General features: G+C 46.5%; 1 protein-coding gene across 1 annotated transcript in view; it reads right to left on the reverse strand.

Moving 5' to 3' along the window:
- Positions 1 to 17,801, reverse strand: part of daam2 (dishevelled associated activator of morphogenesis 2) — a 72,670-nt gene that overhangs the window by 41,545 nt on the left and 13,324 nt on the right. Inside the window, exon 2 of the mRNA XM_084481806.1 lies at positions 1,751 to 2,030. Within this exon, the coding sequence (XP_084337932.1) occupies positions 1,751 to 1,918 (168 nt within the window). The 5' untranslated portion in view covers positions 1,919 to 2,030. The remainder of the gene's footprint in view (positions 1 to 1,750; positions 2,031 to 17,801) is intronic.

Below are 17,801 nucleotides of genomic sequence, written 5' to 3' on the forward strand. Positions count from 1 at the left end.
TTCGTTGGGTCTTCCTACCGTGAAGTCTGTTCTGATTTGGCTAAGTATTCCAACATGCTAGGTGGGTTTCCATTTTAGCCCAAACAGAATGGGTCTTCTTTTTGCCTTATCTTACGTTTGGGCCGTCTTTGAACTCGGACAAAAAGGGGAAGTTAGAAGGAACTATTTTGATAACCAATTTATTTGACTGCACTTAATGTAATCACCAATTGACTGGCAACCTGGCATTCATTCTATGCTATGCTGCCATAGCATAGGATATGAACCGACTATCCAATGCAATAGGAATGCATCGACTATCTAACATTCATCCTAACCAGAGGCTGAAGACCCATCCCTTCAAGGTCATAGACATTTGGGTGAAGTCAAGTACTGTAAACATATTTCCCCACTAACATATTTCCCCACTCGTTTTAAATGAAGGCTCTTTCAAAGAAGAATTTTGACTACTAATGATGAATGTACTTATGTTGCTTTTGGATGAAAAGCCATCTGCTTAGTGTGCAATATAATATCATTTGAATGTCCTAAATACTCTCCTCAGTATGTTCTGCATTGGGTGTCCTGCTTTAACACAACAATGAGCGCAAAAGCTACATGGTTTCAGCTTTCCAGTTTATCCAATTATCCAAAACTGAGTGGAACGAAATGACTAAGAAAACATCTGCAGCAATACCAGTAAAGAAGTTTCCATCAGAAAAGGATTTCCATCTTTTCTTAAATCGATGTTGGGGGGCAAGGAGAGGGCTGCTTCCTGTGAGCGAACTCAGAGACAACGTCGAATAATGGAGAATACCACTCATGAATACCACTCAACAAACCAAAAGAGCCATATTGAAAGAAGGAATCTGAGAATGTGATCCTGTGAAAAGTGTCCTTTTCCCATGATGGTCCAGGCAGCCGCTTTGCGTTGAGCAGAATCCTCCGCTTAGACAGCTGTGCCCAAAGCCCCCGTTCCTCACAGCGGGTGCACAACACAGCTCAGCCATGCCCATCTGGCACCCGCGCTGAAGCCTCGCAAGACACGGCCAACAAACATGAGCTGGGCACGAGGGATGAGGCGAGAGCTGGGTGTGGTTACAGGGAACTAGGAGCAGTGGAAAAGGGAACCGTTGGGAGGGATGAGGGGGATGAGGTGGAAAAGGGGAAGGGAAGGAGAATGGGGGGAGGCATGTCTATCCAACCATCAAGAGAGCCCACCGCAGGCACTCTTAACCCGTTCTTACCGGTCCCGGCTCTAATCCCGGTGCGGGGCACTGGATAATGAAGGACATGCTGAGAGGATGGAGTTGCATTGCTTGCACTTAGGAAAAGTTCCTAAATTTAACATTAACATTCCAGCAAAAATATACAGCACTTACTTTCACTTTGTTGCAAAGGAAAGCAGTTTATTTTAAGGGTTCCCCCATGTAGCATTGAAAAGGTCACATTTAAAATGAATAGGTTCATAGGATTACTGCAGGCTACTTTAACAGGTGTACTGGTACATGTGTTTTGGGATGAGTCAAAGCACATGGCTTTGTAACTTTCTTCCCTTTACTTCACTCTAACAACACACAACATTATACATTCCATAATTCAAAAAGAAAATGAACCCCTGTTTGACAACAGTTAGCAGGGGCAAGAGTATAAAAAACCAAAAGGAGGCCACACATTCCCCGAGCCAGTGGTACACCGGTATACGGCGCGCCGATAGGACCACACTGCCCGTCTCCAGGACCACACTTCCCACCTCCGCTCAGTCACTCACCACCAGTTCGGAGAAGCGGGCGTTGAGCTCGTCGGCGGGGGGCATTGGGGCGCTGAACTCCAGCAGCTGCAGCGGCACGCTGTCTTTCAGGTTGATCTCCGGGGGCTCGGTGCTGCCGAAGCAGCACAGGAAGCCCAGGCCGGGCCGCGTCCTCTTCCTGGGGGGCATGGTGCTGGAGGTCACCGGGGGGAGAGGGAGGGGTCGGGGTGGGGCAGGGCAGGGAAAGGGAGGGGGAGGGGGAGGGGGGGGACAGACAAGGCTGCTATCTAGGAGGCATCATCTGGAAGAGAGAAGAAAGTGGAAGAAAGTGGTTAGGAAAATGGTGCATAACCCTAAGGCCCTACCCAGCAGTATATAGATATATAGCAGCTAGTGTGTTGCAGCACCTATTCAAAAACATCAAAAACCCTTCCTCTGATGAGCTGTTCCAGTCCTGTTATGTGTAGTACAACTGAAAACCTGACGGGCAGCGGCACTGGCTGCTCTCAGAACTCAAAGTAAACTCTTGTTGCAGCAGGCACACAATAGTGCTCTCATTGTGTGTATGGCCTGTGTCTAATTGCACCCGGTGCGTCAGTGGCATGGTACTGAGGAGAGTGGGGTGTGTGTTTGTGTCCTCTGAATGAGTCTGAACACCCTGAAGGATTTCCTCAATGGTATGAAAGAGATATGGGTGGTCTGTAGTAAACAATATGCCTTTCCTCTACAGTCACACCACCACTACACCACAGTCACACCACTAAATAACACGCACTATTGTAAACATAATTCAAAATGTAGGTTCAAACTTGCGAGATACTTGACAAATGTATGAATGAATTGGACTTCTTCGCATATTAACGCAAATAGCATGGACTAAGAAAACAGACTTTGCCACAATGTTCTCTCTGCCCAAAGCTTCCCTAGCACAGTGACAGAATTATTGTGATTAATATATTGTGATTAATATCATTGAATGACTTATGAATTGTCATAACAATCCAAAATAACAAACTCCACAAACTCGTCCTAATCCGAGAAGCTGCAGCTGTTCATTTCCGAAGGCTGTGAAAGTTTACGACTTGAGTTCACCATGAGACGGCAGAGTCCACCACACATCCCCGACATTAGCCTCGCTCCCCACCATCCACCCCCCCCCCCCCCCCCCCCCCCCCCCCATACACCCCCCCCCCACCCCCCGCCCCCCGCCCCCTCTCTCACACTCGCACGTCACCTCGGTGCACGAGCTCTCGCGGCGAAGGTCTAAAAATAGACGGTCGGTAAATTCTTTATGAATGCGTTGTAGCCAGAGTCTGGGGCTTTGGTTGAAGGAGGGGGTTGGGAAGCATCGAAAACAAAAAAGAAAGAGAAAAACACTATTTCCATTAACTATCGTTCGACGACGGATGGACAATGGTTAATTTCCATTTATTCCGCCTTGCCGAACATGCCAGCCCTTTGAGGGCAGAGCAGAGCCGTATGCGCTGTGGAAACAGACTTTAGAGGCGGTTCTCCCTCAAATGGAAAAAGAATACAGGGCTTCTCCAACTTTCCCTCCTGGTTATATTTGAAGGCCTGCCGAAAGTTCCCATGCACGTTTTCAGAGGAGCTCCTCCCAAATCCTGTCCGAGCATTTGCAGGCTGTTGCGTCAGTGTACTGTAGGACAATTATAGAAGTTGTTGCAGTTTAGGTCTGCATTTCCGACTTCTTATGTCCAGTATGTGCGTGTGCATGTGTGGTGCATGCGTGTGCAGAAATAACCCGTGGCTGCCGGGATGCCCAGGGAGACATTCTCCCCCATAATATCCATCTCCATAGAAACGACATACAACAACAAAAACAAGACCTGTGTGCCAGCAGTCTTGAGAGGCTGCAGTGACACAAATCATAAAGCATAGACACAAATATGGACTCAAAGCAAAAATGATCTGTTCACATGTCAACAGGAGGATCTTCCCCCCATTACTCATGGCAGCTTTCACATTCATACGCACAACAGCACGAGGATAACAGTTACCGGCTAAAAAAAAAAAAAAAGGAAAGAGAAACTAATTGTGAGGAATTGCGACGAATCACACCGGCGGTTACAAACAGCGGGCTGACAGCCTAAACCTCCAGGAAATTAGCCTTGAAGGATTTTTTCCTGCGCTATAATTTCTGCACCTGAAAAAGCTGCACCAGGGTACAGGCCCACTTCTTGTGAGGGTGCGGGGTAGGAGTGTGGTGTTGGTGGGGGGGGGGGGGGTTGTAGACTGAGCTTCAGTTTTTCACGGCTTTAATGACTACAAGCTCCAGTGCAGTGTGAGGCCCTATCCAGATATCTGTGGTTAGTTACCGTTGCTGTAGACAGCTGGCCAAGCCCGATGTAGAAGGGGCTGCTCTATAGGGGATTTAATCTATCCAGTGAGGAAACATCCCCAACCGTCCCGTCCCTAAAGAGTGTGTGTGTCTATCTACACCCTCCAAAAGAGCCCCATGTGTGGCCGCTGCTCACTCAACACCAGCTCCACTGGCCGTATTCCAGCCAATACCTAGGTTAGGTTAGGTAGGCCAATGGACGCACACACACACACACACACACACACACACACACACACACACACACACACACACACACACACACACACACACACACACACACACACACACACACACACACACACACACACACACACCGCTACTGAACATATCTCCTAGTTCTCCATTCGGCTTCCCTCTCTTCTTATATTTCCCACCATCCGTCACTTCTTGCTTTAGGGTGGAATCTTTGTCGTCCATTCTGGCAAGACCATCTGTGGTCGATTTTCCCACTTACATTCTCGACATGTTCAGAAACATAGATTTCTCTTGACATTTTTATCTCCTGTTGCCTCGCTGCTGCCAATCCCGCCGTCCCACCCCCAGCCCTCAGGCCCACCTGTGACTCAGGTGCACACGTGCACAACGTTCCCCCTGTCATTCAACGCACATGCAGGTGTAGTGCATTTTGATTTGTTTAAATGTCAGAGTGGACTTAGAATCTCCATCTCCAATAGGTAAATCAATGTGACTTGAAAAGGTTATGCTCTGCCTTTGAGTGTGTATGAGACAGACAGACAGACAGACAGACACACGGTCTAGTTGGCAAATGCACGAGGAAGAGCAGAAATGCTCCGAAAGCTGTAGCCATAAAAATTGCACACACAAACACATCTTTAATCCTGGTTAACATGCCACTGAAATAAATGTGGTGTGTGTACCATAATGCGTGGTTTTCCACACACAGTCACATATTTCATACATTTAATATGCAGCAGGGACACTAAGATAAAATGTATATATAGATTCATACAGCATACAAGCATTCATGTGTGAAGGAATGAGCTTACGCACACTCGCCCAGGAACACAAACGGCGTATAGTTACATGCCACAGGCTCGGAAGCAAGGGAGGCTGCTCTACGTTTGAAGGAGATGGAGAGCAGCAAGGCAGGGAGGGAGAGAGAGAGAGGCTGAGGGAGAGAGAGAGGGTGAGGGAGAGAGAGAGGGTGAGGGAGAGAGAGAGGCTGAGGGAGAGAGAGAGGGTGAGGGAGAGACAGAGAGATGAAAAGGGGGGGGGGGGGGAGGCAGGGGGGGGTTTGAGCTACTGCCACTTCTTATTCAGCCCACTACCTCATCGCAGGGAAGTAGGTCAGTGGAGGGGAGCGAGAGACTGGGAGACGAAAGAGAGTGAGAGAGCGAGAGAGAGTGAGAGAGAGCGAGAGAGAGCGAGAGAGAGCGCGAGAAATGGCTGGTACAGGCCGCTGCTAGATGTAAGGATAGAGCGGGAGAGCGCGATGGAGAGAAAGAGAGACAGATCGAGAGAAAGTGAGTTCTGTCTAGTATGAGAGAGTTCCGTGTGTGTCTGTATGTGGCGATCAGTCTCCACAAAACATATGTGCCTGCATAACTTGCATTCGACCGAAACACATCTGTCCCACGACACTATAACCTTTTCTCTAGACCAAATACACACGTGCATATGTGCAATGCAAACACACACAGTGGCAGAAGCATGGCTCCCATCCTGGAAAACCACATAGCTTTTGTGCCCCCCTTATAGACATGGACTTGAGTGATTATCAATGGCAAAAGATGGAGGATGAGGTTTTTTTTATCTTGGACCCATGAATGAGGACCATTACTCCAGGATATTGCAATGGGAATGTTGGGTTCGTTAGAACTAAAACAAAACAAAAAAAATTATAAAACGTCTGATGCGGAGCAAGGGTTTTAAGTACCAGATGGACAGCATTGATTTTGGCAATGGTCATTATTGTGTAGGTTTCGGTATGTGTTGACAATTGCTGGGAGCTTATTAATTCCAGAGGGTGCGAATGCACAACACAAAAAGAAACAACAGGAAAAGGTGGTTTGTCAAAGTGAGTGAGTGCAGTGCACAAGCTGGACCTTGGTATACTTGACAATGTGCAGCTGGACTGTACGTGTAGGCATGTGCATAACAGGTTGGCGACAGCCCCTGTGTCATTAGCATTGGTAACAAACACCTCAACAAACACCAACATGATTCACACTTTCATTGCTATCCCGTCAAGGGAAATTAGCGTCCATTCACAGCAGCCATTAGACACACTGGAGTTATGCCCTCTTTGGAGTGTTGCCCACCAACTGACATGCCGCCCCCCCCCCCCCAAAACACACACTTTTCACTGTCTGCCGGCCTGTCTGTCCATCGACTAATGAACTTGGCCCGCAACCATTTTTTCTTTTTTTGACAGAAAAGTTAAATCACCAATGTGCCTATTTGGGAAGATTTAAATATTTTGCTCCAAAATGCCCCCCCACCCCCACTCCCCCAACCACACACAAACCAGGGCCCACAAGGGGGGGGGGGGGAACCCTGTAGATGTCATTTATTCCAGGTCGGGGTCAGAGGTCACATTGTGAAGCTAATCCGTTACATTAGCGTAGCATGCAGGGACGAAAGCGCCCCGGACGCCACTTTCCTCCGCTACATTCAGTCTGGATTCGCCGTGTTGAGATCATCCTTTTACTCATGCATCACTTTCTAATGATGCCACCCACCCACCCACTGGACACGGGTGGGTGGCGGAGGCACTATGGGTGGCCGGCTGGCCGCGAGTGATGCAAGGTCAATTTCCAGCAATAACTTGATACCACTTCCAGTGAAGTGCGAGTAATCTCTTGGCAATGCGGGGTAGTCCAGAGACAGGGGAGCCCCTTGTGCCTGGCACGGCGCCTTGTTGTGGCGGCGTTACATGCCAACATAATAGGTAGCTTTTAGTCACGGTCAGATTGATTACCGCTCTTCAACGGCGCATGGGTTAACACACACACACACACACACACACACACACACACACACACACACACACACACACACACACACACACACACACACACACACACACACACACACACACACACACACACACACACACCAAATAAAATCCAATAAATCCACACACAGTTACACACATAGGCTTACATTCCTGAGATGTGACATCAGAAACTATTTCAGTGTGGAGCCTCAGCTGACAAATGACGGAGCCTCGCGGTGGAAGCGCTAGCATTACTTTCACGCTACATTTGCATGCAGGGGCATTCCTCTGCTGGCTTTGAAAGCACGTATTCTGCTAGGGATTTCACGTTGGGAGGCAAATGCTTTCATGAGGTGCTCGCGTACCAGGCCATGTGAACCCCGGACAATGGGCGGGAGGATTTGGAATGGACAACTCTGCTGGGGCCCGGTAGGGTTTGCAGATAGAGTTAGCCCCCCTCTTTGGTGTATATCGGCAGTGGGTTAGGGCAGTGGGACAGTCATTTGGAGTGATCATAACAAGCAAAAAAAACAAGTAGAAATAGAAAAGTATTTACAATTTCGACAATCGGAAAACTAAAAGAAAGTAATTAAAGTGTGCCCCGGATACGAAAGAGCAGTAAAGAAAAGGTTCCGGATTTGTTGTTTCAGCGACGCGGCGAGCGGTCCACCTCCGCCCACACGCACTCATCCTGAGGCTCCGGACAACTGATACAATCTAGAGCTACGTGATCGTAGTCAGCCAGGATCAACTCAGGAACCCAAAGATGGGGAAGCCCACCCTTCCCTTTGTCCCTCTACCCCCTCTCCCTTCCTCCCCCTTTATTCTTTTCACACACTTTCTCCTTCAAACATTGCTTCCCGTCTTCCTTTAGGACCCCATAAGGAAACGGCGAGGCCTCGGATGTCATGAATTGAGATTCCAGCTCTCTTTGAGGAGGGCTTCGGTTGTAATGAGGTGCAGATCACTGTCAAAGACTTACAAGTAGAAAGAAACAGTGTCCCACTCTCGACCCATATGCAATTCTCTTTAATTTGGTAATGTTTTGGCCCTCAGGCACTTGGGACAACAAGGATTTATATATAATACACATACAGCAATGTCTGGCCATTCAATAAGTCTGTCAGGGGGCAATTATTAATAATTACCCAAACAGGAAAACAAATCCAAATAACTCATTTTAAATTGACCACAACCACAATTATTATTAAATGCTGTAATTGTTTAATGCTTAAATATTGTGTGAGTCATCTTTTACTTTTGCATTTGTTTACAAGCTTGTGGCAGAATGCCACAGTACAGATGAAGTACATTGTATGTACACATTTCACAATGACCACCATAAATGGTCCCATACATAGTTAAATATAGTAAATATTGTTATGTGATTATTTGATTTTATTCCCCATGAGACCATGTTAAACTGCACTTTGATCTCCAGTGTTACCGTCTGGGAAATACACAGTCAACGCTATACTTCATCATGACAAATTCAAACACCACAGACTCAAGCAATTAAAACCGCACAGAATTCGTGTTGGCTTTTCATTCAAAAACAAACACAAGCAGGGCTGCTTTAAAAATGGCCCTGAGGAACAATACAACCCCCCCATACATTCCCTTTCCCCCCACTGCCATAAGGTGGAAATACTTTAAATGAACCACTGGAGGGAAAAATAAGAAAGTTCAATTTCTCTGGGGATGGCATTAATCGCCATTTCATTTAGTTTGATTCATAAATGGGGCAATTTGGTCTGTGCCAAAACACAGTCGCCTACACCGCACCGCAAGAATGGCAGTGTTTTCTTTAACAGCTCAAGTCTTTTATGGAAAATAATATAGCAGCTATATTATATATAATATAATTATAACAGCTATACAGCATAATGATGGGGCTGTCGTGATCCTAGCCCTGCACTGTTAAGATTTGAAGCAAATTATTGTAAACATTTTAAACCACTCGATGGAAGCCACCAACCGCAGACACAAACTGGACCCAAAAAAGAAAAAGTGAAATACGAAACCTGGTGAGGACATACGACAAAATGTTAAATATCATTTAGTTAAATATCACTCCCTAAAATGTTTTCAAGTCTTCAGCCCAGGGTAGAAGAGCTCTGCAAGGTCAACTCGTCTTTGTAACTCTCAATCGTTTTTTCCTCCTGAGTGCATTGGCACCGACCACCTTATTCCTACCCAAGAATACACCTTTCCCATTCTTTGAGCCAAAAGGTGCCATGCATCGAGACCTGCACATGTCCCCACTTAGGAAGGGTGTTATTGTTGGACAGGCAGGAGCGATGGGCGGGACGTCGGGCGGCTGCAGCCACACGGGGGTATGGATGTGGACCCACTTCACCACAAGCTGAGTGAAGCGTCCTTACTTTTTTTTTTTTATTATTTTTAGATCAGATCGCTGTGACATCTATGCTATTAATACTGGGCACAAGAAGAAAGGCGGCCGTGTCGCATGCCACTTGCCCCCCGACGTCCCAACACATTAGAGAGGCGAATGTTTGAAAGCCAACTCTTGGCATGCCTTAAATCTGGTACGAATCCCAGTGGTGCCCTGTGTGCGTGTCAAATCGTTTTCTAATTTCACATTTGGGTGGCGAGTCTAACTAAAGCTATGTTGTTACAGCTACAGTATATACATGTTTGGCAGTGTTGCAAATGTGGACACGGTTAAGGAAAGGGCCCTCAGACTTTCCAAAAGCCCAATATTGTATTAACAGTGGTCTCGGCAGACTCAATGCCATGGCGACCATCGTGGAGTATTTTGAAGGCTTGCTCGACAACAGGCGTCTCTGGGCAAAATAAATCCTCAGCTTAACCATTATTTCGATTATACTAGCACTGAGGCCAACAAAGCATCAACAAGGACATACGTTATACTGGATTCAGCCCTTTTATTACGATTCTTCATCAAATAATCACCATTGTCTTGGCCCGGTGTCAGTCAAGGGTGACGACTCGCCACAGGATTTGGGCTCTGCCTAATGCACTTTATGTCTTTATATTGTGCGTGGTGGTCAGGCTTAAGGTCAACAGCTGCAGCATGGGAGCATATAGGTTCCAGGGGCTTGTGGGTAATGTCTGGAATGCTCATCAGAGACGGTTATAGCAGCATAGCGAGGGGCAGTCTTTAGAAGTGACCAGGCTCTTTTTTTAAAAACAGCCTGCGGTGGGGCTGTGTGCTGAATAGAAGCACTGTACGGAGGAGATATGCTTACACATCACCCTCAGCCTCTGGAAGTGTGTCACTGGCACAAATATAATGGCCGCCTTTTGACTCGCAGCGAGTTCGGGAACTTCCAGTAAAGGAAGGAGAGGGGGGGAAAAAAGGAGAAATTGCCAAGCAATGTTTCCACTGAATTCATACTGGCATGTGTGCCGTGCGTCTCCATCCTAAGACAAAACCGTGTAAATAAAATAAGCAAATTATTCGGATACATGGGTATCGGATACTTGCCTTTAAGCCGATTTATTCAATGTGGGTTAAATGAGAGTTTTCACTACTTTTTTTATAATCGGGAGGCTGTTGGGATTCCAGTTAGCACCGGGTTTAGTGCACTCAAATACAGTGACTGGCCAACGTTCACTCATACTCCTGCTAATCCTGGAAGAGTAGTTCATGAATACATTATGGACGATAAAATATGAAAAGCTCTGAAGGAGCTAACGGTAGAGTGTGTGTGTGTGCGTGCGTGCGTGCGTGTGTGCGTGCATACATCATTCGTTAATGCCTTACCAGCACAAGGACTGTTGCCAATGTGACCCTGCTAGGCCAACGGATAAAGCACATGAGGACTTACGGCAACACAAGATTAAGCATGCGTGCGGTGTAGTGGAAAGGTATATTTATACACATTATACATAATGCAAAGACACCATCTCTCCCCCATTAGTCCTCAAAGGCAGTGACAAGTTGGGGGTGTACACTAGTGTTCTAAGGGACGCAGATGGGGAGTTAGTGTATGTTAGTACTCCCCTTACATAGAGATATCATGCTATATGGAAATCACTTTTTTTGTGTGTGTGATTTGTGCAAGGTTTCGGTGCTGTAAACTTCACGGGATTGATATACCATTCTATAATCATTTCTCAGTACTGACTGAAATGGCACTGGCAACAAAGCCCAAAATAATATTAAAAAATGATAGCAACATCTCTAGAGGCTGCAGCGTTCATATATTCATGAATATATGGCATCAATGTTCTTTAAAGAGTGGAATGTGAAATAGGAAGAAGAGAATCTGGAATGTCTGTCGCTACCAAGTCACACTTGTTATTACCGATCGGCTCACTGAGACATTTATAAATGAGTGCCATCATTCCACACTTTGTGCAAAAATAGATGTGTTCCTGTTCCATATGACACCATCGCATCCTCTGTCAATACTTGAAATTCCAAACATTGGAATTTTGGGAATACTGTGTCCCAGGATTGCATAAATGCCTTCTGACGACTTTTGGATATTACCCTAGCTTTAAATTGCCCATCCTAGACATGCATTCCACAGATGTTTTCGATACCAAATATGGAAGAAACCATCTTAGTAAAACCAATGACAAATGGGCTGCATTGAAACGGAACAGAGATGCAACACTGTCGTGTTACATAAGACACTGTGGCAGCGAGTTAAAGAAGATATCTAGACGTCTCGGTGCACAAGCACAGACCAAAAGGAAGCTGAGCTATTCACGCCTTTGAGGGGAGACCTGGGAATCTCAACACTGCTCCTGTTTCAGCAGACCAGCCTCAGTCATTAATTATGACCTAGAAAAGCTACTGCACAAAAATACTTTGGACGGCTTTGAACCACAGCGTGTGCCGCTTCCCTGCAACAAGCCAAAACATCTTTGAAGTGCAATCTCCAACATTCTCACTCATAAAACCGGGCCGATTACATTATAGTCTGCAAACTAAAAAGGATCATGCCGCAAATCTCCAGCGGTGAGATACCCGCCCCATTTCCCCCTCAAGTCTGTGGTCCAGTGTTGTGTGCACCCTCCTACTGCGAGAACAACAACACTACACAGTAACTTACTACTACTACTACTCTGGCTGACCCCGGGGAGGCCTAGAGGTATCAGTGTCCTGATCAGGTTCCCCCTCCAGGCTTACCCATCCCAGACAGCCTCCGCCGCGTGATGGATCCTGGCGGTGTCGCCTCCCCAGACCCAGTCTGCCCGGAAAATAACTAAAACCTGTTTTCTTTTAAAGACCCACGGAAGAAGAAACAGTCGGGGCGAAAGCGAACTCACAGAGCATCAGTACCTTCGACCACGACGTGGATTTGTGTTCCTCTGGGCGGTTGAGAGTGTGCGTGAAGTGGTGGAGTCCCGTGGCATTGCTGGAGTTGGGTGCGGGGGTCCTGACTAGAGGCGGTCCTCGCTGCAGTTTCCACTACAATTCAGAGGTCTGGGTTTCAGCTGACTGCGCTGGGAACGCTGCTGTTGACATTGTCCCTGCTCTCTCCCCCTCTCACTCTCTCTCTCTCTCTCTCTCTCTCTCTCGTGGGCTCCTTCGTCCCTCCCTTTCTGAAGGAGGAGGAAGAAGCTTCAGTATATGAAAGCAAGCATGACAGTAAAAAAAAATGTGTTGACTGTCAGTCTGTATAAATATCTATAGATTTGTGGTGTGTGGTGTGTGGTATGGGCTGTGTGTGCATCAATGCATGCGTGCGTATGCGAGCGCTGGTGCGTGTGCGTGCTTGTGTGTATGTGTGCACGCATGTGTGCAGTGAGGGGCCTGGAGAGAGGGCAGCCAGCATTAAAAGGAAATGACCCCTTGGCAGCCTGCGCTTCCCACTAACAAACTCATCCCCTCCCTCCTCTCGTCTTCCCTTTCTCCTCGTCTCTCCCTTTGCTTTCCTCTCTCTGTCTCACCCCCACCCAGTGCATTCCCCCTGGACAGAGAATAAGAGACGGCTGGGTGTAGTGCACACAACACCCAAAAGGGAAGACCTTCACTCTATTGGAAACTTAGGCAGTCAACAAACAATAAAACGAGGAGAAAAGAGTTAATCAACTGGGAAAATAATTCTTGAGTTTAGAGTTACGAATGTTACATACAAAATAGGTGGAGGTTGATGGTTTCACATAATTGTCATATTAGGAACAGGAGTTGATATCTGAGATTATTATAATCATGTAATTCACTCCATCTGACTGAGGATGAGGACAAAGTGAAACTGAATTTGCTATGCTTGGGGAGGCAATACAATTGAGTGCATTGGTCTTTGGATAAGCATGATTTTAGGATGTTGCCATCGTTGAGTTAAATCTTAAGGCTGTTTAAGATCCTTTAGTAGGCCGATAACTAAATGGCTAGATTCTCATTAGAAAAATAATTACTAAACACTGAGCTTTTAGAAAAGGTCTACTTAAAACACTGGGCATGGATCCAAGATGAGGTGCATTTTGATGAGTTATGACTTAAATTATACCTCTGTTTAATAATTAACTTATTTTTCTTATCTTATATATTATATAGATCATATCCAATTCATTTCATATTTGACAACTTTCTATTCTGACAAGGATATTAAGCTAAATTATCGGAGTACTTTGTCGCCAAAGCTGTTGCATGAATACGTTGCAAAAATAGAAAAATGATTTGCTTCCGAATCCAAGAAAGCAGGAATTATAATAAGGGAGTGGGGGGGGGGTAGAGTAGTATTCACCAAAGTGACAGGCATGCTCACACACGTACACAGACACACCCCCCCATACCCACATCGGCATAACCTTGTAAGGAAAAAAGTAGGAGGAGCAATGGTAACCTTGCGTTAGAGTTAAAGTGGAGTATGGAAGGAGGGGGGAGGGGGGGGCCATGATGTGGTTTGTCATCCCCATCTCTGGGGATGGAGGTCAGATGATACCAACAAGCTGGCGATAACGTCTCGCCTGCGCATTCCTCACCCAGCTCCAGGGACAAGGCCATTATCCTGGGGCTCATCAGACCCTGCAGTACCAGCCCGCCCGGAACAGGGTGGGTGTGGGGGACGGGAGTGTGGCATAGGCCCACATTTCTGGCCGCCTCCTCTGGGGGAATGGGCTCCAACACAAAGCGAGGAACCAAGAGCATATCAGCCCTCATATCTGGAATGCAGTCAAGGGCCCTCGATTCCTTATCCATCTTAGGCCCAGTCCCATTGCTCTCCCCTTAACAAGAATACTTGCTTTGAGTGCCCTTAGTTGCAAGTCAGCTACCGAGCTGGCTAGCGTTCAAGGGTTGATTTTAAGGGAAAAACAGCACTCCCCCTTGCTCTCTTAAGTATTGGGACACCCTACCCCTTCGCGGGAACGTGCAAAATCTAGGATTAGGGCTCAAATCTAGGGGAAGTGGGAGAATTGGGACAGGGCCTTAGGCTATCCAGAGGACAGGCGCCTATACCCTCCTATTGATGGAACGGCGAAACGCATGAAAGAGGGACGGATCAACTATTACAAATATAATAGAATAAACAAACTAAACCAGCGCACAGGCGTTCTATAATTTCCCCCATTCGTTCCACTCTCTTGGGCGTGTTTGTTTTGACTCTTCTTTATTACAGTGTGAGACTGTGCGATTTGTGGAGCGAACGAGAAAATGAGAGGGTGAGGCATCCCTATCCACCAGACCAATAGTGTCACTCTGGAGTGCCAGTGAAACAACCACACTTGGTGGCCCCGCTTTAGGGATACGCAGGCTGCTGCTCGACATGAGGCCCGCGTTACTTCCATTGAACTCTCCATGCTCCCCATCTCGGTATTTCCGCCCGGTTGATCTTTCTCGACCGTAAGAAGACAGTAAGTAGAGGTTGGCCGTCACCAACACGTCCTTGAATGACAAGCCCGGAAAGGTTTGTTTGAGGACACTGTGCCCAACACCACGTGGTTTAAAAGGTGGCCGGGCGTCCAGTCCTCTGGCTGAAGACGACCTGTCAATCACTTGTCAGACATCCTGTGATATTCATGGTGCGCCACTTTCTACAGCGACACGCCTACAGCGGGTCAAAAGGGGGAGAGGCTATGTCTAGCTCCCAGAGTCCACCAACAAAACAGTCGCACAACCATAGTCGCCAGAATCAGCACCATTATTTGACCCAAGTCAGTAAAATACACACTGAAGCACTTACAGTGTAACTCTTGTAGCGGGGGCAACAAAATGACCCCCTTACGTCACTGCTCGTGGCAATGAGAACCAAGTCACAGCTCATCAGAGAGTGTTGAAGAGACTCTCCTGCTGGGGGGCTGGACAAAAGGTGGATGGTGAGAGGACAAGAGGAAGGGCCGAGGGCTGGGTGGTCTGCTCCAGGGCCAGGGGAACACGTGAAGGCCGCCTCTCCTCCTGCTCTTTCCTCCCATGGAGCCCTGCTCTAGTGTGGATGGATGGATGGCGGATGGATTTGGGCTTGGTGAAGGGGTGCTGGACAAGCTTGGATCAAAAACAGCATAAACTCAAATGGTATTTTCCAGGGTTGTCTGTGAAGTTGTAATTACTTTTTCCTATGCTTGCAGGCTTTTGTGTTGTGCGTTAATTATTGAGGGTGGTCTATGTAACATTAAATCCTGCGCCTGTCCCCATAAATTGTCCCGCAGAACGGCTAATGACTGTCGAGCGACACACTTATCAGAGAATGGATGTTGGAGAATGCATGAATAAGAGGGATTTATAAATAATAAAATAAAAGAAGAAAGCAATGCATTTGACAAAAATATATTAATAACCTAATGATGCATTATTAAAATGCAAAGTTCTGACCCTACCAGTCTCATTTGTGCTCAACGTATTACTACTCCACATTGCAATCAGTTACTTGGACTGATTAGACATTTTTGTTCAATGTTTTCTGAAAAGTGTTGAGACGTCTGAATTGGACTTTTGTCGTGGGTACAGACATGGCAGGGTCAGAGGTCACTAAACAGCGTGCTGCGACAATAGCTCACACTGTCTGCATGGCTGTTTGCCAGCTCCATGCTGTCATGTTTGCACAATGGTCCAGCTTTATGCTGACTGATTCCTGACAGCCTCATCGTTTTAACCAGTGATGTAATGCCTTGAACTTTAGTTATGGGGCCGAAGGGCATTTCAAATGAAAAGACTCATTTTAAATCTGACTGTGCAGTCTCAGTCTACGTTAACAATAAAAGACTAGTGGTCTAATTTTAGGACAATTCTACAAAATGAGTCAGCATCAGGAGCGAGTGAGGTTGTTGATTATTAGGACCATAATCAAGTGTTGATCCTATTGAATTAAAACTGAAATGACATTTAATTGACAATTCTATCATAAGGAAAGTTGGCCGTATCTTGTGTATAATAAATATATGTATCCCAAAGATGAAGATAAACTAAACGTGAATAGGTAAGAAACTGTGCGTGTGCGTTTCTGAGGCATCACAACAGGACAGAATGGAGTGAGTTGGAGACAGACCAAAAGGAAAATGAGATGACTGACAGTAAAGTCAGTGACATTGCTCTTTTCCACCAGATGCATCACTTCAAAAGCATGCTTATAAGATATAACCTAGTTCTATACAATATGACGTATGCCTATAACAGTTACTGCTATGATGGCAACCCTGAGGCCTCCAAGGATTGAGTGATGCAACAGGTGTACATAAAATAATAAATACACAAAAAAAGTTGTTGAAATAGCTGATCTTGTGAATGAGGAGTCTCTCTTTGACTAAGCGGTGAACCCGGTGAACAGGCTTTCCCTGTCTGAGCTGTACCATATGCAATAATGTACATCTTTTAAAGCCCATTCAAAACATGATAAATCATGGCGTCCACACTTGTCCATGTATGGTGGAGCATGTCCTGGGAAGGGGTGGTTGGGGAGCGCAGAGAGTTAACCACGGCCAGACAAAGTGCAGTGACATACCGTCTGTCAGTGGAATGGTCAGGGGCCACATCTGGGTCCCATCCTCCTCTCCACTAACAGGGACCCCCAGTGAACAGGTGTGCATTTGCGACCGTGGCTTTATAACCTCGAGCCTGACCGTGGTCTCTTGAGTTTTGTGTGCGTGTTCAGCCTATGAAGTCAAGGTCATAAGCGCTTTGTGTCAGAATACCCCCTTGTGGAAGAGATGCGTGTCATCTCATGCGAGGAGGGCTAGGAGGATGAGGCTAACATTTTGAAAAGCTGCCAAGCGTTGGCGCTGGGTAGACAGCAGACATTGATGAACTCAACAAAAAACACATATCAGCAAATATCAGTCAATTAGCATTTCAAAAGTAAACGCAACAGAAGCATAAACCAGAATAACAAATATTCTGAGAACTGTTCGGGTCCTCGCTCAGTGGAGGAAGCTGTTTGCTGAGTAATAACCAAACCTTTTCATGTCCCGCCAACCAAGTTCAATTTCTTGGGATTTCGGAGAGCAGAACAAGAAAAAAAAAAAAAAGGTCTAATGCTCTACTCCATTCTTTAACCAAGTTAGTGAATGAGTCGCTGGGAATCTGGACCAAAGGGCGCTGCGCTGCAGAGCACATTCATCTGCGCTCTCCCAGGATAACACAACCATAACAAACACTTCCTGTTTATATCTGCAGATCCTTAGAACACTCTGTGCCGAGCCACTGTTCATCACTGCAGTGATTGTCACCTTGGCTCTGCCGCGGGGTTGAACCCAACTGCAAGGTCAACACAAACAAGGCCAGTTTTAAAGAGAGGCCAACGCAGGCCAACACATGATTCTTTTCACCCCTTAGAAACCTCATCCCTTAGAAAACCCTCCTAGAGGAATAGCTAAAT

This window comes from Micromesistius poutassou (assembly GCF_964030765.1).
Source record: "Micromesistius poutassou genome assembly, chromosome: 17".
Taxonomy (NCBI): Eukaryota; Metazoa; Chordata; class Actinopteri; order Gadiformes; family Gadidae; genus Micromesistius; species Micromesistius poutassou.